At 41.9% G+C, this 24,610-nt stretch overlaps 1 protein-coding gene across 2 annotated transcripts in view; it reads right to left on the bottom strand.

Moving 5' to 3' along the window:
• Positions 1-24,610, bottom strand: part of NUP214 (nucleoporin 214) — a 100,779-nt gene that overhangs the window by 51,589 nt on the left and 24,580 nt on the right. The window contains exons 14-23 of one of the 2 annotated variants that reach the window (XM_065878688.1): positions 24,447-24,541; positions 21,192-21,278; positions 20,836-20,985; positions 19,099-19,257; positions 16,199-16,302; positions 10,191-10,373; positions 9,376-9,461; positions 9,187-9,270; positions 2,773-3,033; positions 1,861-2,022 (exon numbers count right to left, since the gene is read on the bottom strand). In XM_065878688.1, the coding sequence (XP_065734760.1) occupies positions 1,861-2,022; positions 2,773-3,033; positions 9,187-9,270; positions 9,376-9,461; positions 10,191-10,373; positions 16,199-16,302; positions 19,099-19,257; positions 20,836-20,985; positions 21,192-21,278; positions 24,447-24,541 (1,371 nt within the window). Of the gene's footprint in view, positions 1-1,860; positions 2,023-2,772; positions 3,034-9,186; positions 9,271-9,375; positions 9,462-10,190; positions 10,374-16,198; positions 16,303-19,098; positions 19,258-20,835; positions 20,986-21,191; positions 21,279-24,446; positions 24,545-24,610 lie in introns of both variants that reach the window. The other variant, XM_065878689.1, reaches the window with a different exon arrangement.

The raw sequence follows: 24,610 nt of genomic DNA, 5'->3' as shown, positions 1-24,610 counted from the left end.
ACTGCTGGCTCGCTCTGGAGAAGGGCAGAAGGAACTAGAGGATTAGCAGTGCTCGGACTAAGGGCTTCTGCCGTCCATCATGCATTCATTCATTCAACCGTTCTTTCGCATGAGCTTATTATTGTCAGACTCGGGTGCTGGGAATACAAAAAAATGTCTAAAACATAGTTCCCTGTCCAAAGAAGCTCATGCCTTAGTGAGACAGACACGATGAATAACATGTGAAAAGTGAGGCCAAGAGGCCTGAATTACAGAATGGCAACAGGGATTGACTTGACACCTACTTACCTATCTTAGGCTTGTCAGCTTTCATATCTCCTTTTTTGTGTCTTACAATTTAAAGCTGTGGCCCAAGACAATGATATTTCATAATTAACTATTAAGAAGGTCTAAGCAAAGCTCTTAGATCTCTTCCAACTATACTCTGGGCAAAGTTGAAAGCTGTAGCCCAGGTAGGACGGTGGGTCCATGGCAGCTCACTTCACTCCCTCGTTCAGAGAGGTAACCGGGGACATCCTGCCCATGACTGCATGTATTTCATCCTTCACATTCAGAGGTGCCTACGCCTTAGACATATTTGCTTCCAAAATGATAACAGACATCACACCACCTCCTGCTGAGAGTGGAATAATCCTAAATCCTGACAGATTTAAGTTTATAAATAACCAACTCAATCAGCTTGATTTGGGGCCTGTTCAGCACAATGGTAAGATTCTGCTTGGTCCAACAAATATTTAAAACATCAAAGGTTTCTTATTTTTTCAGACGGCTCAAAAGTGCCTTAAAAAGTTCTCCGGTTTCTGCTCTTTCATTTCTATTTTAGATGGCTTAATAAGGGTTTTAATATTTGAACTTTTCTTAGAAATCTTTTATTATTATATAATGGCAATTCTTTTTTGTCTAAATAAAACCATCATGTTTTTTTAGTCTTTTAAAATTTTAGTCTAAACTGGTATGTGTTCTAAGCAGTTACAGAACTAAAAAATAATTTTATTCAGCTAAAACAAAAATATTTGATTTATAGCCGAGTTTCTCAACCTTGGCACTATTGACATTTTGGGGCTGGATAATCCTCTGCTGTGGGGTTGTCTTGTGCATTCAGGATTTTTTTTGCAGCCTTCCACTAAATGGCAGCAACACTGCCAACTGTTGGAGGGGAGATGGGTGGGGCAAAATAGCCTCTGGCTGAGAACCACTGGCTTGTAAAGATTGATAGCTAGTGATAACTGAGGTCCCGAGGCGAACTACCTATAAATCTTAATGCAGAAAATTACGGATAGCCACAAACCACTGACAAAATGCAAAAGCTGATTAGCTTCTTAGAGTTTTCATCTGTCAAGTTTCCATCTTAAATTTGCAGTCTTAAGAAAAAGCTGTACTACAATACAAAGAACACAGGGTTGGGAGTCTGGGTTTTGTTACGTATTGGTCAGGTGACCTTCACCTCTCCAAACCTTACATTACTCAAAAGCAAAATGGGCATATTTATACCCACCTCAGAGGGTGGCTGGGATCCTTCAGATACCATCAGACAACTCTAATGTTATTAGGTGATCTAACTGCGAAGATTAATTTTGGGCCTAAAGCAGACATTATTCAAAAGTAGGGATCAACAACTCCATCAAAAAACCCCACTGATCTCCCACTTGACTGAATGTGGCAGATAATACTGCCCCTTAAAAGGAAAGTTCCCGACTAAGTCTCTGCCTTCACAGAACTCTCTCCCCCAAAAGGTGAGAGACCTGTCACATCAGCCTTCTCTTCTGAAGGGCAGCAAAGAGAGCCCGCCATTTCTTGGCACCTGTGTCCTGGCCTGGGGCTCAGACAGCTCACCATCAGCCCCTGCATAGATGTTTTTACCTGGCGCCTGACTGGCCATCTGCCGTCTCAGGGCTGCTGCAGCGGCCGCCTGGGGAGCAGAGATGGGGTGGGAAGGGCCAGGGGCGCCATGCTTCACGGTTTTTGTTGCAAGCATTGTGCTATCAGCCCCTTGGGGAATAATTTTGCTAGCAGGTGCAGACACTGAGGAAAAAAGATAAATTAAGTGAGAGAGTGGGTCAGAGAAGAAGAAAACACAAAAATTAAAACGGTAAATTCTCCATGTGTGGTTGCAGGGAAAATGCTACGATTAAAAATCCTTAAGCATTAACACAGGAAAGTACTGGCAACCTGACAGGCTGGCCCTTTTACCTTTCAAAGATGCTGCAGGCAATTTGCCTGCCTACTTCTATTAGTGAAAATACTTCACACGATCATTTCCTCTGACACTGAGCAAGATATAACTTTTGTGCCAAAACAGAGCAATGTCCTGCTCTCCTCTCATAAAATCTCTCTATTCTGGTACCTCATGCCCGGCTTTGTCCCCTTAGAAGTCACTGCAATACAAAGTCCTGATGCTCTGAAATAAGGTGTGACAGCACAACACACGTCACATCAGCGAGCCAACACAGACAATGAGCATTCTGGCTGGTGAACTCTGAGGCACAACACGGCTACAACGGAGGAGCTGAAATGAGGTGGGACGTGAAAGGCACAAGTTGTGCTCCACAGTAAAGCAGTAACTGTGAACCTTGCAGGGTATCCTCTTCCTCAGGTCCTACCAACCACTTTCAAGGGGAACACACCTCTTGAATCTGCCCTGTAATTTCTAGAATATTAACAGAAATGGGCTGGAACCCATGACTTATGGGTGTGATAATATAAAACCCAGTTACAGGAGTTAGAGATCTCTTAGGGAAAAAAAGATCATTTCCTGTCTCATTGTTTACTTACCTGAAGTTCCCATCACACCTGGTGAACCATGAATCAGGTGAGATTTAGCAAAAGGAGTCGCCTGGGGCAAAAGACTGGGCTGGATGGAAGGCGTCCGAACCACGGGAGCATGCCGGGGAACCTGGACCACTGCGTCGTCATCCTTACAGGATGCCCGTGTGTCTTCACCTTCCAGAGACTGGGAAATGGATGACGTTGAGCTGACTTCATCCAAGTCTTCATAATACCTCTGAGACAGGAAAGCTGACCGAGACAGGCTGGCTACAAAGCCCAAAACAAAACACAACTTAGACAATTCGAGTCCAAAAGACAATTCAAGTCCAAAAGCTATGTAATTTTCACTGCCGCTAGAGAAATATCCAATTTATAAATTGACTTAATTATTACTTATTTTATGTGGAAGCAGCTGCTGCTGAATGCGAACAAAGATACTTTTTGCTCAAATGGGCTTTACAAAACCGAGCTGTGTAGGACAAGAACATTTTGGCTGTTAAACAAAAAAAATGATGTGAGGTGAGAGAGGGGATGCATGCTGGTGTAAAAGCAGGAAGTTCACAGGCAATAACACCGTCTCAGAAAAGCAACAGACAAGCTTCCAGAGCAGAGTAAACAGTCGCAGTGCTGCCACTGCTTTCCAACAATAAACTTCTGAGAACAGGCCTAACGCAAACTCGAAAAGACATCATGTCCTCAATGTTGAGGGTCTCAAACACCGCCACATAAATCTAATCATTCTTCTGAATCAATTAGGTTAAAACAAAAAAATCACTGAAATCGACGATTGATTTTCACCTTCCCTGTTTTTTCCTTCCATAAACTATGGGGTAATACGCCATGTTACTTTCTACTGTGAATTTCAGAAGTCATGTTACTGTCTGTATATTGGAAAAAAACCAAAACCAAACAAAAAACAGCCCTCTCTCCTCCTCAAGTTACGTTAAAGTATCGCTACTATTTACTGACTTATTTGCCCTATAGGCACATCACTCTGCAAGATTTTATTTGTCATCATGGGACCGGAACATAAATAAATGCAAGTGAAAACCAACGCTGTGTGCTAGCGCTGCTGCTAGGCTGCAACAGCCACGCGTGGCTATTTAGATTCAAAGTAACGCAAAGTAAATCCATGAAAATTTGGAATCCTAAGTTGCACCAGCCCCCTCTGAAGTGCTGCTTCCCGCTGTGATCAAGGCTGCAGCTACCTTCCTGGCACTAGAAAGGGGGCCCCACTGAAACCTAAAGAATCTTACTCTGCTTAAATGCTAGCTCGGATCAGGACAGGCAGAAGTGCTCAACAGCCACAGCTTAACTGCTGTACTGGAGAGCACAGACGCAGAACATCGTCACCGCTGCAGCAAGTCCTACGGGACAGCACTGTACCGAAGTGTTCTGACGCAGGTCACTGTGCCGCAGGGTCACTTAGCAAGTCCCTCCATAACCACCAGCACCACCAGTAAAACTGCAGTTAACATTTATTGAGAACTTACCTGGTACCAGGTACTGCTCAAAGCATCTAAATTAGAAATTCCTGTTATCTGACTTTACGGTTATAGAAAGGCTCAGTAATTTGCCCAAGGTCACAAAGTTGGTAAGTGGTAGAGCCGGAATTCAAACCTGGCGTGTATCCGACTCGAAAGACCATGTTCTTAACAATACTCTGTTATATATAAAATACCCTGTGCTAGGTAGAATTGTGACCCCACGACCCTTGCCCCCAGTGCCACGCCCATGGTTATGTTCTGTTAGATGGTTATATTACATGGCCAAAGGGATTTTGCAGACACGATTAAGATTACTGATCAGTTGACCTTAGAACAGAGAGGTCAGCCTGGATTTTCCAGGTGGGCCCAGTGTAAAATCTCAAGAGCCCTTAAAGGTAGAGAAAAGAAGCACAAGAGGAAGCAGAGAGAGGTGGCAGAAGTGGGGGCACAGAAGCATTCAATGTGCTGTTGCTGGACTGCAGATGAAGGGGGTCGGGGGCACGTGCAAAGCAAACGAGGACCTCAGCCTTATAGCTGCAAGGAACCGAATTCTGCCAACAACTCAGAAGCGGGATCTTCCCCAGAGCCTTTAGATGAGAGCTCAGACCAGCCAACGCTGATTTCAGCCTGTGAGCCCCGAGCAGAGGACCCAGCAGGGCCATGCTGCGCCTGGACTTCTGACACACACAACTGTGAGATCATAAACAGGTGGTGTTATAGGCCACTACATTTGTGATAATTTGTTACACGGCATCCACAGAAAACTAATATAAACCCCACACTCTCGTAGGGCCACACTGCTCTCACTAATTTCTCTAAAATCCCACTTCCTGAGAGTTAATAGCAACAAGAGATGACTCAGACTCATCACCTTCAGGAACTGGAGAGAAAACGGAAATAACTTTCACTCCCAAGGTCTGATACCACCTGGGGGTTCTCTCAGTTTCCTTCCTTCATCCTTCTGATGCCATTCATTGGATTGGGGTGGAGGGACACCCATCAATTGAAAAATGCAATGGCCATGCTCGCTTGCAGAGGCCAGGAGCCCGGTCTGCTCAACTGTCCCAATGACGCTGCCTCCGCAGCTGACACATGCTGCTTCCCGCTGTGATCAAGGCTGCAGCTACCTTCCTGGCACTAGAAAGGGGGCCCCACTGAAACCTAAAGAATCTTACTCTGCTTAAATGCTAGCTCAGATCAGGACAGGCAGAAAGCCACATTAACAGGAAGGAGAAGGGGCAGAAATCATGATCATGTCAGTAGACGCAGCAAACCTCATATCTTATGAGGAACTACAGAAACTGTTCCCTTTGAGATAGAGGCAAGGATGCCTACTCACCCCTTTTATTGGACTTTGCATTGGAGGTCCTAGCCAGTGAAACAAGGTAAGAAAATTAAATAAAAAGCAGAAACAAAAGTGTTCATATCCATGGAAGGTGTAATTGTTTCCACAGAAAGTCCAAGAAATAGCTACAGACGTATTATTTGAAATGAGTTAGCCAAGATGCTAGATTCAGTCAACATACCCAAAAATCTAGTACATTTCTATATACTATATCTAACATAAAATAAAACGTAAAGTGAAATTTAAGGAAAAAGCCCCCATCATTATAAAAGCATCAAAAATATCAAACTTAGGAATAAATCTAACAAAAGATGTGCACGTCCTCCATGCAGAAAACATTTAGAAAAATTAAAGACCCGAATAAACATACATCCTGTCTAGGAAATGAAAGATCAACACTGTACAAATGTCAATTCTTCTAAGTCAATTTAGAGATTCAATACAATCCCCATCAAAATCTCAACTCTTTGAGGGCTGAGGGTGGTAGAACTTAACAAGGTAATTATAATGTTAATATGGAAACGGAAAGCACCAAGAAGAGCCAAAACATTCTAGATCATGGGTCAGCAAACTACAACCATGAGCTAGCTGCTTGCTTTTTTTTTTTTTTTTTTTGCGGTACGCGTGCCTCTCACTGCTGTGGCCTCTCCCGTTGCGGGGCACAGGCTCCTGACGCGCAGGCTCAGCGGCCATGGCTCACGGGCCCAGCCGCTCCGGGGCATGTGGGACCTTCCCGGACCGGGGCACGAACCCGCGTCCCCTGCATCGGCAAGCAGACTCTCAACCACTGCGCCACCAGGGAAGCCCTGCTTGCTTTTATAAATAAAGTTTTACTGAAGCATAGGCATGCCCATCTGTTTACATACAGTCTGTGGTTGCTTTCCTATTACACGGGCAGAGTTCACTAGGTACCATAGAAACTACATGTTTACTACATATTTACTATCCAGCTCTTTAAGAAACAGTTTGCCAACCCCTACTCGAGACTGTAGAAATTTCTGTGATGATGAAATGTTCTATGTCTGCGTTTCCCATTACGGTAACCACTAGTCACGTGTACCTAGTGAGCACTTGAAATGTGGCTGCTGGGATTAACTGGATTTTTTACTTTATTTAATTTTCATTCAATTTTGAATAGGCTACCATATTGAACAGCATAGCTTTAGGATTTAGGGAAAAACCAGTATTGAGACTTATTTTAGCACCAGTTAACTGAGGCAGAGCGGTGGCAGTGGCTTCTAATCAGTGTACAGACCATCAGACCTACAGTATAAGGAAAACCGGTTTACTACAAAGGCGGCCACTAAGCGGGGAGGAAGAATCTTCACTCGACAGCGTTGGGACAATCAGATATCTAAATACAAAAAAATGACATGAGAGCCATACACAAAAATCAATTCCAGATAGTATAAACGAAATATGGTCTACCCATACGATGGAATACCATTCAGCAATAAAAAGGAATGAACTACTAATACATGATACACATCATGGGTGAACCTTAAAGTTATACTAAGGGAAAGAAGCTAAAGCAAAAGACTACATATGATTCTATTTATACGCAGTTTCTAAAAAAGGCAGTTCCACAGAGCAAGAAAACGGATCAGTGGTTGCTGGGAGCAGAATAGGAACTGATTACAAACAGCATGAGGCAACTTCTTAAGTGATGGAAATGTTTTAAAACTGGAATGTGGTGATGGTTATACAATTCAGTACATTTACCAAAAATCGTCAAACTATACACTTACAACAGGTGAATGTTATGACACGCAAATCATACCTCAATAAAGTTGTTTAAAAAAATCAATCTCAGGTAGATAGCAGATCTAAATTTGAAAGGCAAAGCATTAACATTTCTAGACAATAATAAAGGTGCATACATACTCTTGTTACCTAGAGGTAGAGAAAGATTTCTTCAACAGAACAACAGGAACTGACCATAAAAGAAAAGGCTGAAAAATCTGTTTTAAAGTTAAGAACTTCTCTTTGCCAAAAGATACTAAGAGGCTAAAAAGCAACAAAGTGAATAACTACAAACTGGTATGACCAACAAAACGCTGGTATCAAGAACTGATAAAAACTTTTACAAATCAGCAAGACAGATTATCCAACAGACAGATGAGCAAAGGATTTAATCAGGCACTTCACAAAAGAAGATACCCAAATGGTAATTAAATATATAAAAGGGTGACACCAGCAGAGTTAAAAGGAAAAAGATTGATAATATCAAGCTTGGCAAGGCTGTGGAACAGCTGGAATATTCATACACTGATGGCCAAGTGTGACTTGCTACAAGAGAACTGCACGCAGAATCTGAAGCTGAGCACAGGGACAGGGTACGAGACACAATTCCACTCGGAGCCACAAGACCACAGAAAAGACATACACATGTACCCCAAGGGACAAGCACAAGAATGTTCAGAGCAACATTCTACTACGTTACAGCGAGAAGCTGCAAACAGTGAATGTCCACCGAAAGGAGAATGGATAAACAAACGCAGTATATTTATACACCGAGGCAGCCAAAACAAACAGCTACCTGCAGCAACATGGAGGACTCTTAGAAACCTCACGTAGAGTAAGAGAAACCCATCCAGAGAGTAAATAAATGGACTTCCACAGTATCCAAAGCCCAAAAAACAGGCAAAACCAAATTACGGTGTTTGGGGAGGCAAGCTAAGTAGTAAAACTATCGAAAAGGAAAAATAAAGGAGACTAAAGAGGACAGCGGCTTAATGCAATGTACAATCCTGAACTGGATCCTGATTTTCCAAAAAGCTTGGCTACGCGTGCCGAGCCCGCGCCTAGAGCCCATGCTCCGCAACAGGAGAAGCCACCGCAATGGGAAGCCCGCGCACCACAATGAAGAGTAGCCCCTGCTCCCCACAACTAGAGAAAGCCCGCGCGCAGCAACGAAGATCCAAGGCAGCCAAAAAAATAAAAATTTCAACTCAAAACATAGTTTCAAAGGAAAAAGCAGTTACAGGCACTAGAGCAAAGCAGGGTTATGCCTAAAGTTGCATCTAACAAATATTTCTTTAAAAGCAGATTCAGGTAATTATATAGATAATTTCATGACAAAGTATTTTTTATCAGGTATATGGCTTCTTTTCAGCAAGTGTTTTTAGCCATCGTTCCCTAATCTGTAGTTTTTTTTTCTTCTTTCTTAGAACATCTTTTTTCAAATGCAGCCTTACTCAAAACCCCATACCAATCAGAAAAGTAAAGCTTCTCTAGCTAAAGCAGAGGCTAGGACCCCTGGAGCCAGCTCAGCTTCCCCCAAAACCCTTGAGAACCACTGCCACAGAACCTAAGGACTACAGAAAACACAGTGTAAAAGCCAGAATAACTACCTTGAACTGCTTCATTGACCATGTATAAGCTGCTTCTTACCCCAATATTCAAATGGATGACAGGGACATTTTCTGTCTCCCATCAAGAACGAAAGGAAAACACACACACACACACACACACACACACACACACACACACACACACACACACACACACACACACACACACACCATCCTACTCCCACACCATGTACTATATGGTTTATCCTAAAAATTCAGGACCAGTTTCCTCTACCTGGAGCAGTAGATCTCACCGGTGGGGTCTTCCTCTTGGCCAAGAAGTTTCTCAGCTGTGCCTGTTTCACGGGGGACAGTTTAGCTGCAAGAAATTCATGAACCCATAAATGCATAAGACTCGGTTTTTAAAATGTCAGTAGATGAAAGAGAACAAAGAGAGTTTAAAGACCGGGAAGAACTCATTTACCTGCGACTTTGGGCAAGGGTTTGGTTTGAAAGTCTATGGTGGTTTTCAACAAAGCATTGCGCAGGCTTTCGAGGTCACTGTCAAAACTGAAATAGGATAGTGTTACATATGAACCAACTACGACCCGAGAAATCGGGGTGGTGGTGGTGGTACATTATCCTCCTAAATATAAAGGCAAGATATGAGAGCATCCCAATACAGAAATGGAAAATCTGACCAATCAAGGAAATTAATCCAAGAGGAAAGAGATCACAGTCTTAATATTATACCCGAACCCCAGAGCAAACACACCACCAACGGGGCTCCAGCAGGAAGGGCAATTAAAATCTACACATTCAGCCTAAAGGCAGAAACACAAGACCACCTTGGTAACTTCAGGGGTAAACTGTCTAACTGCAGGGTGTGAAATCTCCACACTCTTGCAAAATGATAAATCTGAGCTTCAAGACAAATTGGTCAACCTAATCCTGAGAGTTAGTTTTCAATTGAACAATAATCCTGTGACTATAGTATCTGTTACCATCTATTGAGCATCTGTTTCATCAGGCACACTACTAGGTGCTTTAAAGACTTAGTTTTAAACTCTCCAGTAATGCCATGAGGCACGTACTGTTAGCCCTACTTTTTGGCAAAGGAACAAAGGATCAGAGAGGGTGAGGAATCTGACCAGGCTCACACAGGTGAAAGACGGCAGAGTCACTTTCAAAGCCACGTGTGAAGCATGCTAAGACTGCTCCACCTAACTCTATTTATCCGCTCGTCAAACCACATTTACTGAGTGCCCGTGGCATTAACAGGCCCATCCTCCTGCACACCTGTGAGTGCCGCTCTGAGAGGGGGCATCCAAGGGAAGGCCCCACTGGGAGGTCTGGTTATAAAGACGGAGCTGCTGGAGACTATCCACCAGGTGATTCAGCCTCTTCCTCTGTTGGTTGATGATTTCCCGGTTGTTGGCAAGGGTGTTAAACAGTGTCTCTCGCTCTGGCACAAACAGGCGCCTGTTGAGAGCAAGGAGGAAAGAATTAAATGTGAATGGTTCAAGTAAAGGCACTCCCCACCGAATGGAAAAAAAAAAGACTACAACTGTAACAGTGAGAAGACTGAACTGGAGAACCACTAGTGGGAAAGAAACATCAAGAAATTACTAGAACATAAAAAGGGGATGAAAGCCTAACGAGGATAAAGTGTAAGGAGGAAAGAGCAGCTTAGGATGTGCAGGACCGGGCCTGCAGCAGAGGACAGCACAGCCAGACAGAACCTCAGATGGGTTCCAGGGAAGAAATGGGGGAAAATTCATCCAGCTATATATTTAGGATATGCATATTTCTCTGTATGTAAATTATATGAAATAAAAAGAAAAAGCCCAAGGGTACAGGGAAATCTAGGGAGTCAGTCATTTCTTCAGAGTGCTGTCAAAAAAATACCTAGAAACAAATGACAATGGGGACACAACGACCCAAAACCTATGGGATGCAGCAAAAGCAGTTCTAAGAGGGAAGTTTATAGCAATACAAGCCCCCCTGAAGAAGCAGGAAACATCTCGAATAAACAACCTAACCTTGCACCTAAAGCAATTAGAGAAAGAAGAACAAAAAAACCCCCAAAGTTAGCAGAAGGAAAGAAATCATAAAAATCAGATCAGAAATAAATGAAAAAGAAATGAAGCAAACAATAGCAAAGATCAATAAAACTAAAAGCTGGTTCTTTGAGAAAATAAACAAAATTGATAAACCATTAGCCAGACTCATCAAGAAAGAAAGGGAGAAGACTAAAATCAACAGAATTAGAAATGAAAAAGGAGAAGTAACAACTGACACTGCAGAAATAAAAAAGATCATGAGAGATTACTACAAGCAACTCTATGCCAATAAAATGGACAACCTGGAAGAAATGGACAAATTCTTAGAAATGCACAACCTGCCAAGACTGAATCAGGAAGAAATAGAAAATATGAACAGACCAATCACAAGCACTGAAATTGAAACTGTGATTAAAAATCTTCCAACAAACAAAAGCCCAGGACCAGATGGCTTCACAGGTGAATTCTATCAAACATTTAGAGAATAGCTAACACCTATCCTTCTCAAACTCTTCCAAAATATAGTAGAGGGAGGAACACTCCCAAATTCCTTCTATGAGGCCACCATCACCTTGATACCAAAACCAGATAAGGATGTCACAAAGAAAGAAAACTACAGGCCAATATCACTGATGCACATAGATGCAAAAATCCTCAACAAAATACTAGCAAACAGCATCCAACAGCACATTAAAAGGATCATACACCACGATCAAGTGGGGTTTATTCCAGGAATGCAAGGATTCTTCAATATATGCAAATCTATCAATGTGATAAACCATATTAACAAATTGAAGGAGAAAAACCATATGATCATCTCAATAGATGCAGAGAAAGCTTTTGACAAAATTCAACACCCATTTATGATAAAAATCCTGCAGAAAGTAGGCATAGAGGGAACTTTCCTCAACATAATAAAGGCCATATGTGACAAGCCCACAGCCAACATCATCCTCAATGGTGAAAAACTGAAAGCATTTCCACTAAGATCAAGAACAAGACAAGGTTGCCCACTCTCACCACTCTTATTCAACATGGTTTTGGAAGTTTTAGCCACAGCAATCAGAGAAGAAAACGAAATAAAAGGAATCCAAATCGGAAAAGAAGAAGTAAAGCTGTCACTGTTTGCAGATGACATGATACTATACATAGAGAATCCTAAAGATGCCACCAGGAAACTACTAGAGATAATCAATGAATTTGGTAAAGTTGCAGGATACAAAATTAATGCACAGAAATCTCTTGCATTCCTATACACTAATGACGAAAAATCTGAAAGTGAAATCAAGAAAACACTCCCATTTACCATTGCAACAAAAAGAATAAAATATCTAGGAATAAATCTACCTAAGGAGACAGAAGACCTGTATGCAGAAAATTATAAGACACTGATGAAAGAAATTAAAGATGATACAAATAGATGGAGAGATAAACCATGTTCTTGGACTGGAAGAATCAACATTGTGAAAATGACTCTACTACTCAAAGCAATCTATAGATTCAATGCAATCCCTATCAAACTACCACTGGCATATTTCACAGAACTAGAACAAAAAATTTCACAATTTGTATGGAAACACAAAAGACCCCGAATAGCCAAAGCAATCTTGAGAACGAAAAACGGAGCTGGAGGAATCAGGCTCCCTGACTTCAGACGATACTACAAAGCTACAGTAATCAAGACAGTATGGTACTGGCACAAAAACAGAAAGATAGATCAATGGAACAGGATAGAAAGCCCAGAGATAAACCCACGCACATATGGTCACCTTATCTTTGATAAAGGAGGCAGGAATGTACAGTGGAGAAAGGACAGCCTCTTCAATAAGTGGTGCTGGGAAAACTGGACAGGTACATGTAAAAGTATGAGATTAGATCACTCCCTAACACCAGACACAAAAATAAGCTCAAAATGGATTAAAGACCTAAATGTAAGGCCAGAAACTATCAAACTCTTAGAGGAAAACATAGGCAGAACACTCTATGACATAAATCACAGCAAGATCCTTTCTAACCCACCTCCTAGAGAAATGGAAATAAAAACAAAAATAAACAAATGGGACCTCATGAAACTTCAAAGCTTTTGCACAGCAAAGGAAACCATAAACAAGACCAAAAGACAACCCTCAGAATGGGAGAAAATATTTGCAAATGAAGCAACTGACAAAGGATTAATCTCCAAAATTTACAAGCAGCTCATGCAGCTCAATAACAAAAAAATAAACAACCCAATCCAAAAATGGGCAGAAGACCTAAATAGACATTTCTCCAAAGAAGATATACAGACTGCCAACAAACACATGAAAGAATGCTCAACATCATTAATCATTAGAGAAATGCAAATCAAAACTACAATGAGATATCATCTCACACCAGTCAGAATGGCCATCATCAAAAAATCTAGAAACAATAAATGCTGGAGAGGGTGTGGAGAAAAGGGAACCCTCTTGCACTGCTGGTGGGAATGTGAATTGGCTCAGCCACTATGGAGAACAGTATGGAGGTTCCTTAAAAAACTACAAATAGAACTACCATATGACCCAGCAATCCCACTACTGGGCATATACCCTGAGAAAACCATAATTCAAAAAGAGTCATGCACCAAAATGTTCATTGCAGGTCTATTTACAATAGCCCAGAGATGGAAACAACCTAAGTGCCCATCATCGGATGAATGGATAAAGAAAATGTGGCACATATATACAATGGAATATTACTCAGCCATAAAAAGAAACAAAATTGAGCTATTTATGAGGTGGATAGACCTAGAGTCTGTCATACAGAGTGAAGTAAGTCAGAAAGAGAAAGACAAATACCATATGCTAACACATATATATGGAATTTAAGAAAAAAAAAGTCATGAAGAACCTAGGGGTAAGACAGGAATAAAGACACAGACCTACTGGAGAACGGACTTGAGGATATGGGGAGGGGGAAGGGTGAGCTGTGACAAAGCGAGAGAGAGGCATGGACATATATACACTAACAAACGTAAGGTAGATAGCTAGTGGGACGCAGCCGCATAGCACAGGGAGATCAGCTCGGTGCTTTGTGACCGCCTGGAGGGTTGGGATAGATAGGGAGGGTGGGAGGGAGGGAGACGCAAGAGGGAAGCGATATGGGAACATATGTATATGCATAACTGATTCACTTTGTTATAGAGCAGAAACTAACACACCATTGTAAGGCAATTATACCCCAATAAAGATGTTAAAAAAAAAAAAGAAAGAAACAGAGGAACAGCACACGATTTAGCAGCAGGGGGGTCACCCACCCAAAAGAATTACAAGAAGCCAGGGACAACTGTTCCCTTCTTTCTGGTGACAAGGTAGTTAGTTCAACATATATTTTTAACAGGCATTTCAATAGGGTACAAGGTAATATTTAGAGAAGGGCCCAAAACAGAGGAATGCTAGAAAATTGTACAGATTTAAGAATCTGAACTCTACAGAAAGGGAACTTAAAAAAAGCACATTAAGGGACTTCCCTAGCAGTGCAGTGGTTAAGAATCTGCCTGCCAATGCAGGGGACATGGGTTGAGCCCTGGTCCAGGAAGATCCCACATGCCGGGGAGCAACTAAGCCCATGAGCCACAACTACTGAAGCCCGTGTGCCTAGACAGAGCCCGCGCTCCGCAACAAGAGAAGCCACCACAATGAGAAGCCTGCACACCACAACGAACGAAGAGTGGTCCCCGCTCGCAGCAACTAGAGAAAGCCCAAGTGCAGAGGGGGAAAAAAAAAAAAAAAGCACGTTAAGTAGAAAATCCATGGGGTTGTTTAAAGGAGAACAAAGAGCCTGGCTTCTCTTCTCTGTAAGCATCATGCACTTATTATTGTTTATTTTCATTTTAAAATATTTTATTTTATTTTATTGGCCGTGCAGCTTGTGGGATCTTAGTTCCCCGACCAGGGATGGAACCAGTGCCCCCTGCAGTGGAAGCACGGAGTCTTAAGAACTGGATTGCTAGGGAATTCCCCATCATGTACTTTTAAAAAAGCCAACTTATTAATTAGCAAAGAGAAATCCAACTGTCAAGCAGAGCAGAATGTTCTCACTGTCAGGTCAAGCCATTCTCTCACATGGGGAGGAACACGAATTCAGAACTAGGGGAGTAAGCTCTGAAATCTCTAAAGGGGCCCAACTGCCCACGGGGACAAGTGCTCCAGGCCACAGAACCTTCCCCCTGCCAGTGTCTGGAGGATCAATGTTCACCTCTGTCGTCCCATATCCATGCTCCTCATGTTGGGCACAAAGCCTTTTCTCCACATTGTGGAATATAATGTATTAAATTTTGTTTACTGAATTTTAAACACCTTCTAGCCCTGCCCCTGACACAACACCCAGGTTGCCCCACTTAAAAGTCTGTGACCTCACAGCTTTGTAAACAAGTGAATAGACCATTTCCTGGTTTGTTTCCTTACAAGGCTAATCACATTAATCAAGTATAGGTGTTTCAGAAATCTAGCATTTGGAGGGCTGACCTGGTTTTCACATTTCTTGTGGGCACCTTACTGCTTTCACAATGTACTGCATTCTATTCCTTCTGGAAAACACGAGGCATAAAACCAAATATCCACGGATGGAAGATCAGGATAGAAGATTTTCCTCTACTTCTGTTACCACTCCTCTCATCCTTTTAGTTATCCATACTAATTAGGAATGTTTCCTCCAAAGGAAATTTGGAATATACAGAAAAGTATAAAAGAAACATTCCTCTTGATCTCGTCTTGCAGGTGTAACTATGAGTATTTTGACAGATTTATTTCCAGCCTTTTCTACATTAGACCTCCACAACGAGGTCACCTAGTATGATTTTATGTCTTACCTTTTTCATATTTTATATTTTATACCTAATAATTAGTTACAGAATTATGTATCTTGTATAGTTCATGTAACACAAAATATATTTAATATGATTTTTCTGAGAATATGAGATTCAACGGCTACACAGTATTCTGCATTAAGAAAAAAATGTGACCAGATTTATTAGCCACTCCTCTAACTTTTGGGTAACTAGGTTGAATCCAATTTTTCACTCTCATAAATTGCGCTGTAATATAAACTGTTCTATGTAAATTATTGTGAATATTGCTATTATTTATGTAGAACAAATTTCTAGACGTATAATGACTGAGGGTCAAAGAGAATGAACCTTTGTAGGGTTTTTTATAAATCCTCCTAAGTGATCTTTTAAAAGGGCTACAGCAATTATCTACACAGTGGATGAGAGACCTCGCTCACTTTTGTTTTTTCTTTTGTTCCAGATGCCGATCCCACTCCAAGTCTAGAACATCATTCACATCTTGGACAGCAAATTTCACATACTGATGAAGGCGCCGAATTTCCTACAAGAAACAAATGAAACGTCAAAATGACTCAGTTGTCCAGTAGCTTGCAGGAAGGTGTATCAAAACAGTTAAAATGCCTTTGAAGTCTTTTTATACTGAGAACCATAATGAACAAGGAAAACGTAATAGGCTTTAATACAATATTAGAATGTTATAATTCAAAGGAAAAACAGCAACTCAACCTTTTAAAGCGTGTGACAGAGAGGTGGTGTGAAGAAAAGGGAAACAGAAAGGGCGGATCGGCCTGGGGCCTCTAGGGAACCAATGTTCTTGCTTAGTTCTCATTTTCAGCTCCTGTAAAGTATCTCCACATGGCCTAGGAATTTTCCACTGCACTCTGTTACTCTGACAGGGCACCCACTTAGCTTTTGCTCTCCCACCCATGAAATTAACTGTAATACAGACAAAATTATTCTACAAAGCAGTGGTGGAGATACTTCTGCACCTATCTATTCATAGAGTAGAACACATAGGTCATCTCACCAGTGGCGAAAAACTCATTTCTCAAAAACAAAGAATAGTACCAGCACTAGAAACTGAGTTTGCCATTATTAAAAGTCTTACCTATTAACTCATTTTAGGCCTGCAATAATTTTCTTTAAATATTGGTCCAGTGTTAACCTTCATGGCTATACCATTTGACTCTCAAAAACTAAAAAAATATAGCATTCCATTAAACATGTATACAGATGAAGACAATGTACTTTACAGTGGAAAACACTCTTTACATCTGTACCAAGATCTCAATGTGTTTAACTGTATTTTCAAAATTATTTTTGGACAAGGGTATGTGTCCTAACTGAAGAAGAAAATGTCATATAAAGAGAGCCAGGCTGATTCTAGGAAGCAGCAGTAACCTTAGCATCAAATACAAATTTCAACTCAATGCTCCATGACTACAGGGAGGCCCTTTACTGTGGACGCTTCAAATGTGACCATACCTCTGTGCGTTAACTGATCTTGTTTCTTCTGAACGCCCTCCCAACTTTGTCTGCCAGGAATAAAAACTTTTCTTTTAAGGCCTATAACAAATATTTTTCTGTGGCTTAGCTGCTCCCCCATCTGCAATCTCATAGCAACACACCCCACATTATATTTACAAGTCGATCTTTCTGCTGCTACTAATCCAGCTGTAGTGTAGTGTTGAACACCATAGGCTCTGAGCCAGACCCCCTAGGCTCCAGGGTCCAGCATTTATTAGTGGTGAGACTTGGGTAGTTCCTGTGTCTCTGATTCCTTATCTTTCTTTTGTATATGGTATGCATTCAATAAATGCTAGCTATTATTATCTACTTAGCACTGTGGAAAAGAGAAAATTATTTCCCTTGAATGGGGAAAGTGGCTCACCCAAAGCTGAATTCTTTTCGTTTGCACACAGAGCAAGGGGTGAAAAGGCACATAGGAAGAAAGAGTAACCAGATTCAATGCAGAGGCCTGTAATTTGATGAGTGGTAGGCAGGTGGTCGGCACTCTCTGCTAAGAGGGTTACCATCCCCAGGAGAAGGACACACCTAGGAATACCTCAAGGGTGGCAGGACACAGCAGGGGTTCCTCAACCTTTCTGGGAGGCCTCCACTTCTTTCATTTTCCTACTGTCAGTATGCTTACCAGGTGTGGGATGGAAATGACAGCAACAGTAGAGTCTGCAGCCTCAAATCCTCCGAGGCAGGAGGGGGTTCACCACACTCACAGGCCCTCAGGTCCCAGGTGAGGAAGGCCAGTGCTGCCACCCCTGCACCCTTTCCTACCTGATTCTAGGGAAATGCAAGGTGGTGGGAGATGACCCCTACTAAAGCTGTGATGCAACAATTTTGAATAAATTGAAAGATGGAAACAAAACTCAGATTTCGCTCAAAGAGAATATAGGAATAATTAAGAATGAGAAAAGTAACTTTGCTAATAGTTACAGGAAGGAGCCCCAGCAGGCAGAAGTTTCGATTCTGGTCCCACTCTTACTAGTATCAACATTACCTTGGGCAAGCTCCTTAGCCTATGATATTCCAGTTCCTTATCCGCACAGTGGCATCAGTAACTCTCACCTTGCAGAGCAGCAGGTTTTGAAGACTAGAAATAATGTATTAAAAAACACCTCACAGGGCTTCCCTGGTGGCGCAGTGGTTAAGAATCCGCCTGCCAATGCAGGGGACACGGGTCTGAGCCCTGGTCTGGGAAGATCCCACATGCTGCGGAGCAACTAAGCCCGTGTGCTACAACTACTGAGCCTGTGCTCTAGAGCCCACGAGCCACAACTACTGAGCCCGTGTGCCACAACTACTGACACCCACGCGCCTAGAGCCCATGCTCCGCAACAAGAGAAGCCACCACAATGAGAAGCCTGTGCACCTCAACAAAGAGTAGCCCCTGCTCACCGCAACTAGAGAAAGCCCGCGTGCAGCAACGAAGACCCAATGCAGCCAAAAATAAATAAATAAACGAATGCATTTATTAAAAAAAAAAAACCACACCTCACAGAGTACTTGGGTACTTGGTGCCCAATGAACAGTTGCTAGTTTAATAATTATTATTCCTGATTTGATTTCTAAATATATCTTTTTCAACAGCTACTCTCTACCAATCTTAAGGTTTAATTAAGAATTAAGTTTTTGTTTAATCCAAAAAACCTTAAGTGGGAAAGTGCCATTTTCTTTGTGACAGTGAAGGGAGTCTATGCCAAGTGGGTCAACACTCGCAGGAAATGAACAACTTTACAAGCAGTTGGGCAAGCCTGTACCTCCCAAAGGAGTACCTGTCTAGGAGTCTGTTCTCAGCAGCTCTGGCGGGGCTCTCCCTTACCTGGAGCTGAGCCTCACTCCTGGGGTCCAGCGGCCTCTTATAGAGCAAGTGCAGATACCCAGAGTCACGGTTTCTCTCATTTTGTTCTCTGGCTTCTTCAACACCAGCAAAGCCCTCAAGTAAAGTTGTTTTCAGGGTACTTATATCTCCATGAAGAGACTAGAAAAGGTACGAGGATGAATTGATACAAAAGTTATTTCCAAGAAATAAACCTTTCTTTCTAGATCAAGGAAGGTGGTATTTCTCAAATATTTAACATGATGATCTACGAATATAGCAAAAAGTGAATTTCACTGCTTGGAAAGAAAGATACTAACGCTCATTTTTTTTTCCTTCCTCACTAAAAAAAATACATCCTCTAATGATCAGAAACTCAGGAAATAAGATAAGTACTGGTAATCCTGCCATCTAAAGGTCATCACTGTTAAAACCGTGGAGAACTTTCCTCTTTCTTTTTTTTAATTTTTAAAAATTTTATTGAAGTATAGTTTATTTACGATGTTTCAAGTGTACAACAAAGTGATTCAGTTATATATACATATATATATATATATATATATATATATATTCTTTTTCAGATTCTTTTCCATTATGGGTTATTACAAGATATTGAATATAGTTCCCTGTGCTATACAGTAGGTCCTTGTTGTCTATCTACTTTACATATAGTAGTGTCTATTAATCCCAAATGCCCAATTTATCCCTTCCCCACCCTTGAGAACTTTCCTCTTTCCAAGTGTGTTACTTAAGACCAGAGCTCTGGAGTCAGGCAGTCTGAACTGGGATCCTGGCTCTGTAACTCAGTAACTGGGTGGCTTTGGGCAAATTACTTCATCTCTCTAAGCCTTGGTTTCCTGTTCTTGCAAAACAAAAAGAATAATAGTGCCTACGACACAGAAAAGCTGTGAGGATTCAATGAGATAATATATATATGCCTGGCACATAGTAAGTAGTAATAATTGTAACAGAGTAAATAAACAGTTAACAACAAATATTTGTTATTTTTATACTGTATATGCTCTTAAGTATCCTGCTTTTACTTTAAACCTAACCCTTTATAACCTAACAATTTACCATAAAAAACAGTAAATTTTCTGCTGTAAATGACCCACAGTATCTTCATTAAAGTCTGCTTTTATACCAAGAAAAAAAACTTAGTAAATTTTCAAATATATCTAAACTAGGGCTTCCCTGGTGGCGCGGTGGTTGAGAGTCCGCCTGCTGATGCAGGAGACACGGGTTCGTGCCCTGGTCCGGGAAGATCCCACATGCCGCGGAGCGGCTGGGCCCGTGAGCCTTGGCCGCTGAGCCTGAGCGTCCGGAGCCTGTGCTCCGCAACGGGAGAGGTCACAACAGTAAGAGGCCCGCGTACCGAAAAAAAAAAAAAAAAAAAAAAAAAAATATATATATATATATCTAAACTAAATTAACAGCTAGAATAAACTTTTATGGAATGCCTTGTAAGTGTCAATGGGGTAGAAAGTACTTATTATTCCATTTTCCACATGAGAAAACTAAAACATAGAATAGCTGGAATAATTTGCCCAAAGTCACATAATTTATTATTAAGTGCTAAAGGGAGGATTTGAAGTCAGGCATTCCTAGGTAAACCACTCATCCACATAAAAAACAACACTGGTGGTTCTTGAAGAGAGAAAATATATATATCCGTGGAGTATTAGGACAACAATTTGCAAATGTGCGATTCAACTTAGGAAGAATACCAAAAACACAAACCTCTGTGGTCTCTTTAATCTCCAAAAGAAAGGTGTGCAGGTCATCTGATTCTGTTCGCAGCATCCTCATCTCCTCAGAAGTGCCCACTTGGTAACAGGCTTTGGAAGTTCGGGCTTTCAGCTCTTCCAACTCCTTCTGAAAGTGAGTGATCTGTAGAGGCCACAAATGAGGAGACGGCTCAGTCTGAATGGCATGGCAGTCATGTCACCGCTCCCGGGCCCACTAACAGCGCAGACTCCCGGGACAAGCCAAGGCTCAATGCCACAATAAAACAGTCACGTATGAGTCCACACTCAGAGCCAGTCAAGTCTCACTATCAGAGCTACTTCTGGAAAAATCTGCAGGAACAAATTTACCTCCTCCCCGATTCCAGCCATCACAGGGTCTGACTCTTTCCACTGATGTCCCTGCTTTTCTGTAACAGGAGGCTGAAGTGATTTTGCCTGAAATGAAAGGCAAAGGTTTTAAAGTGCACCCCACCCCCCAAGTGATGGCTTCCTGGAGCAGGTGGCTCAGTGTCTGTCACAGGTGTGGCGCTCTCACAATACCATCACTGTTCCACCATTCACTCTTTTGAACCCCTATTTACTGGGCACCTTCCTGGTATAAGATATGCTCTAGGGCTTCCCTGGTGGCGCAGGGGTTGGGGGTCTGCCTGCTGATGCGGGGGACGCGGGTTCGTGCCCCGGTCCGGGAGGATCCCACGTGCCACGGAGCGGCTGGGCCCGTGAGCCATGGCCGCTGAGCCTGCGCGTCCGGAGCCTGTGCTCCACAATGGGAGAGGCCACAACGGTGAGCGGCCCGCGTACCGCAAAAAACAACAACGACAACAACAACAAAAAGATATGTTCTAGATAGAGGTAAACAAGGTAGATGAGGCCCCTACTCTCATGGAACTCACAATCTACTGGGACAAGACATATAATAAGAGGTAAACAACTCAGGTAATTTCAGCTAGTGAGAAGTGATATGAAAAAAGTAAACAGGAACATATAGAGAGAATAAAAGTGGGCACTGCTTGACATGAGACAGCCCCAAAGCCCTCACTGATCACTGCCTCTGCACTGAGACCTGAAGAGAGGGAGAAAGCTATGGAAAGCTCTAGGGGAAGCACCTCCAGGCAGCGAGAAGAGCAAGTGCAAAGAACGTGAGGCAGGAAAGACTTCGGCAAGTTTGAGGCAAAGATATAAAGCTATTCCAGGGAGTCTGGATTTTATTCTAAGTATTGTTGGAAAAGTACTAGCGGAGTTTTAGGAGAGTTTAAACTATTCTGATTTATGATATTAAAAGATCCCTCCTACTGCTAAATAGAGCATGGATGACAGTGACAGGTAGGAAAAGAAGTAGGAAGAGGAGTCAGGAGGCTAATGAGGGAAGAGATGATAATGGTCTGAAATACAATGTTAGCAGGGGACAGAGATGTGGATTTATGACATATGACACATCACAGAGCAGAGCTGGCAAGACCTTTGCTAGTATGGACTTGGGGAGGTGCTATTAAAGAGAGGAAATCTAGGATGACTTCTGGACTGGGGGTAGAGCAAACTACCCGGTTAGTGCTGCTTACTGACATGGGAATACTAGAAAAGGAACAGGGTCTGGGGAAGATGGAAATCAAGGATTCTGCTTTGGAGATGTTATAACTTGAGATGGCTTTCAGATTATTTGATACCTACAGCAATTAACACATGGAGAGTTTTCAGACTGCATAAGCATTCATTAAAACAGCTTTATTTAATAAATGCCATGTGTCATGCTTTATGCCAAAAGCTACACCTGTAAACTGGCCATTTACTGTGGAGCCTGTACAGGTGTGTGCTGGGGGCAGGAAGGAGGTTGACTGGGAGAGGGACAGAAGGAAAAGACATGACTTCTGTTCTGAGGACACTCAAGTAATCAAGTGGGAAATGGACAGAAAATGCTCTTTAAGTTAAACCATAAAAATAAATGGAGATGACAGACTGCAGATCTAAGTATGAAAAGTAAAATAATAAAACTTTCAGAAAACACAGGAAAACATCTTTTTTTTTTTTTTTTTTTTTGCGGTACGCGGGCCTCTCACTGTTGTGGCCTCTCCCGTTGCGGAGCACAGGCTCCGGACGCGCAGGCTCAGCGGCCATGGCTCACGGGCCCAGCCGCTCCACGGCATGTGGGATCCTCCCGGACCGGGGCACGAACCCGCGTCCCCTGCATCGGCAGGCGGACTCTCAACCACCGTGCCACCAGGGAAGCCCAGGAAAACATCTTTTTGACCTTGGAATAAGAAATGATTTCTAAAACAGAACACAAAAAGCACTCATTATAAAAGAAAAATTGATACATTGAATTATACTGAAATTAAGAACTGTAGTCACCAAAGGACACCACGAGGAAAATGTAACGGTAATTCAGAGAGAGAAAGTATTAGTATTTGCATCGTACGTATGTGTTTGCACATGCATGTGCATATCCAACAAGGAACGAACTCTTACAGATCGGTAAGAAACAGACAACCCAAAAGACACCCCGTAAAAGAAGACAGTCAAATGGCTAAGAGTCATATGAAAAAAAAAAAAGCTGAATTTTACTAGTCATCAGGGAAATACTAATCAAAACCACAAAATACAACAACAATAAACAATGAAAAATACAAAGGCTGGCGAGGATGTGGAGCAGCTGAACTCACATGCTCCTGGTAGGAATGTACTGAAGAGGAACACATGAATATTCTATGACCCAACAATTCCACTCCTAGGTATCTGCCCAGCAAAAACGCACATACATATTAACCCAAAGACGTCAGCTAGCATGGTTATAACAACACTATTCACAATGACTTAAACCCAGAAGCTACTCAAATGCCTGTCAAGGATGGAATGAAACTTGTAGCAGAGTCGCCCAATGAATTCCATACAGCAACAATGATAAAGAAAACTCTCACAAACGTAATGCTGAGCACAACAGTCAGACACAAGAATATACACTGTATGGTTCCACCTTACAGAAGGTACAAACAAGCTAAACTAAGCTATGCTGTTAGAAATCATAAGTGAGGCCCGTTTGGCAAGAGCTGTGACCAGAAAGGGGAACGTAAGGGGGACTCTGGGACCCTAGTATGTTCTATTTCTTGATCTGGGTGTTAGTTACCAAGGTGTATTCAGCTGGTGACAATTCACTGAGGTGGACACGTGTCACATGTATCCTTTTTTACCCCGATGTGTATTCTATGTTAGTAAAAAACTAAGTAACTAAAATAAACTGAGTTGTTATGGAAAGAAAAAGAAAAAGAAGGCAGTGGGTAGATTTCTTGGTTACTTTGGGAATGACAGAAAAAAATCAGGTGCTACACCACAGTCTTCAGACATAAAGAGAATTCAATAAACGGAACATAACATGGATAAGTTCAGGAACCAACAGAGAAAACAATTCTAAGACTCTAGGGTTGAGACAGATGGCTTTTATGAGCTCACATTACAAATATTCAAAGATCATACTTTGGTATTTCCTATCACATAATCCTACATACTATTTCAAAGGTGTGAATTCTAAAACACAAAAACCCATTTTATAAACATGTATGTTTTGGGCAGTAAATTAATAAACACAGCATTGTAGGTTGAGTTTAAACATACCTGGGGAGAGCCTGACTTGGCCACCGGAGGGGTTATCCTGGGTGATTTCTGTACCGTTGACGGCACTGCACTTGGACTACCCTGAGCAGACCGCCCTGCTAGAACAAGAAGTCAGTTAAAACCAACAGTATTTATTCCCATTATTTCTCCTATCACAAACATCC

The sequence above is a fragment of the Phocoena phocoena genome, chromosome 6, assembly GCF_963924675.1.
Source record: "Phocoena phocoena chromosome 6, mPhoPho1.1, whole genome shotgun sequence".
In the NCBI taxonomy this organism is placed as follows: domain Eukaryota; kingdom Metazoa; phylum Chordata; class Mammalia; order Artiodactyla; family Phocoenidae; genus Phocoena; species Phocoena phocoena.
Note: the sequence above shows the minus strand (reverse complement) of the source record. Positions and strands in the feature narration are given on the sequence as shown.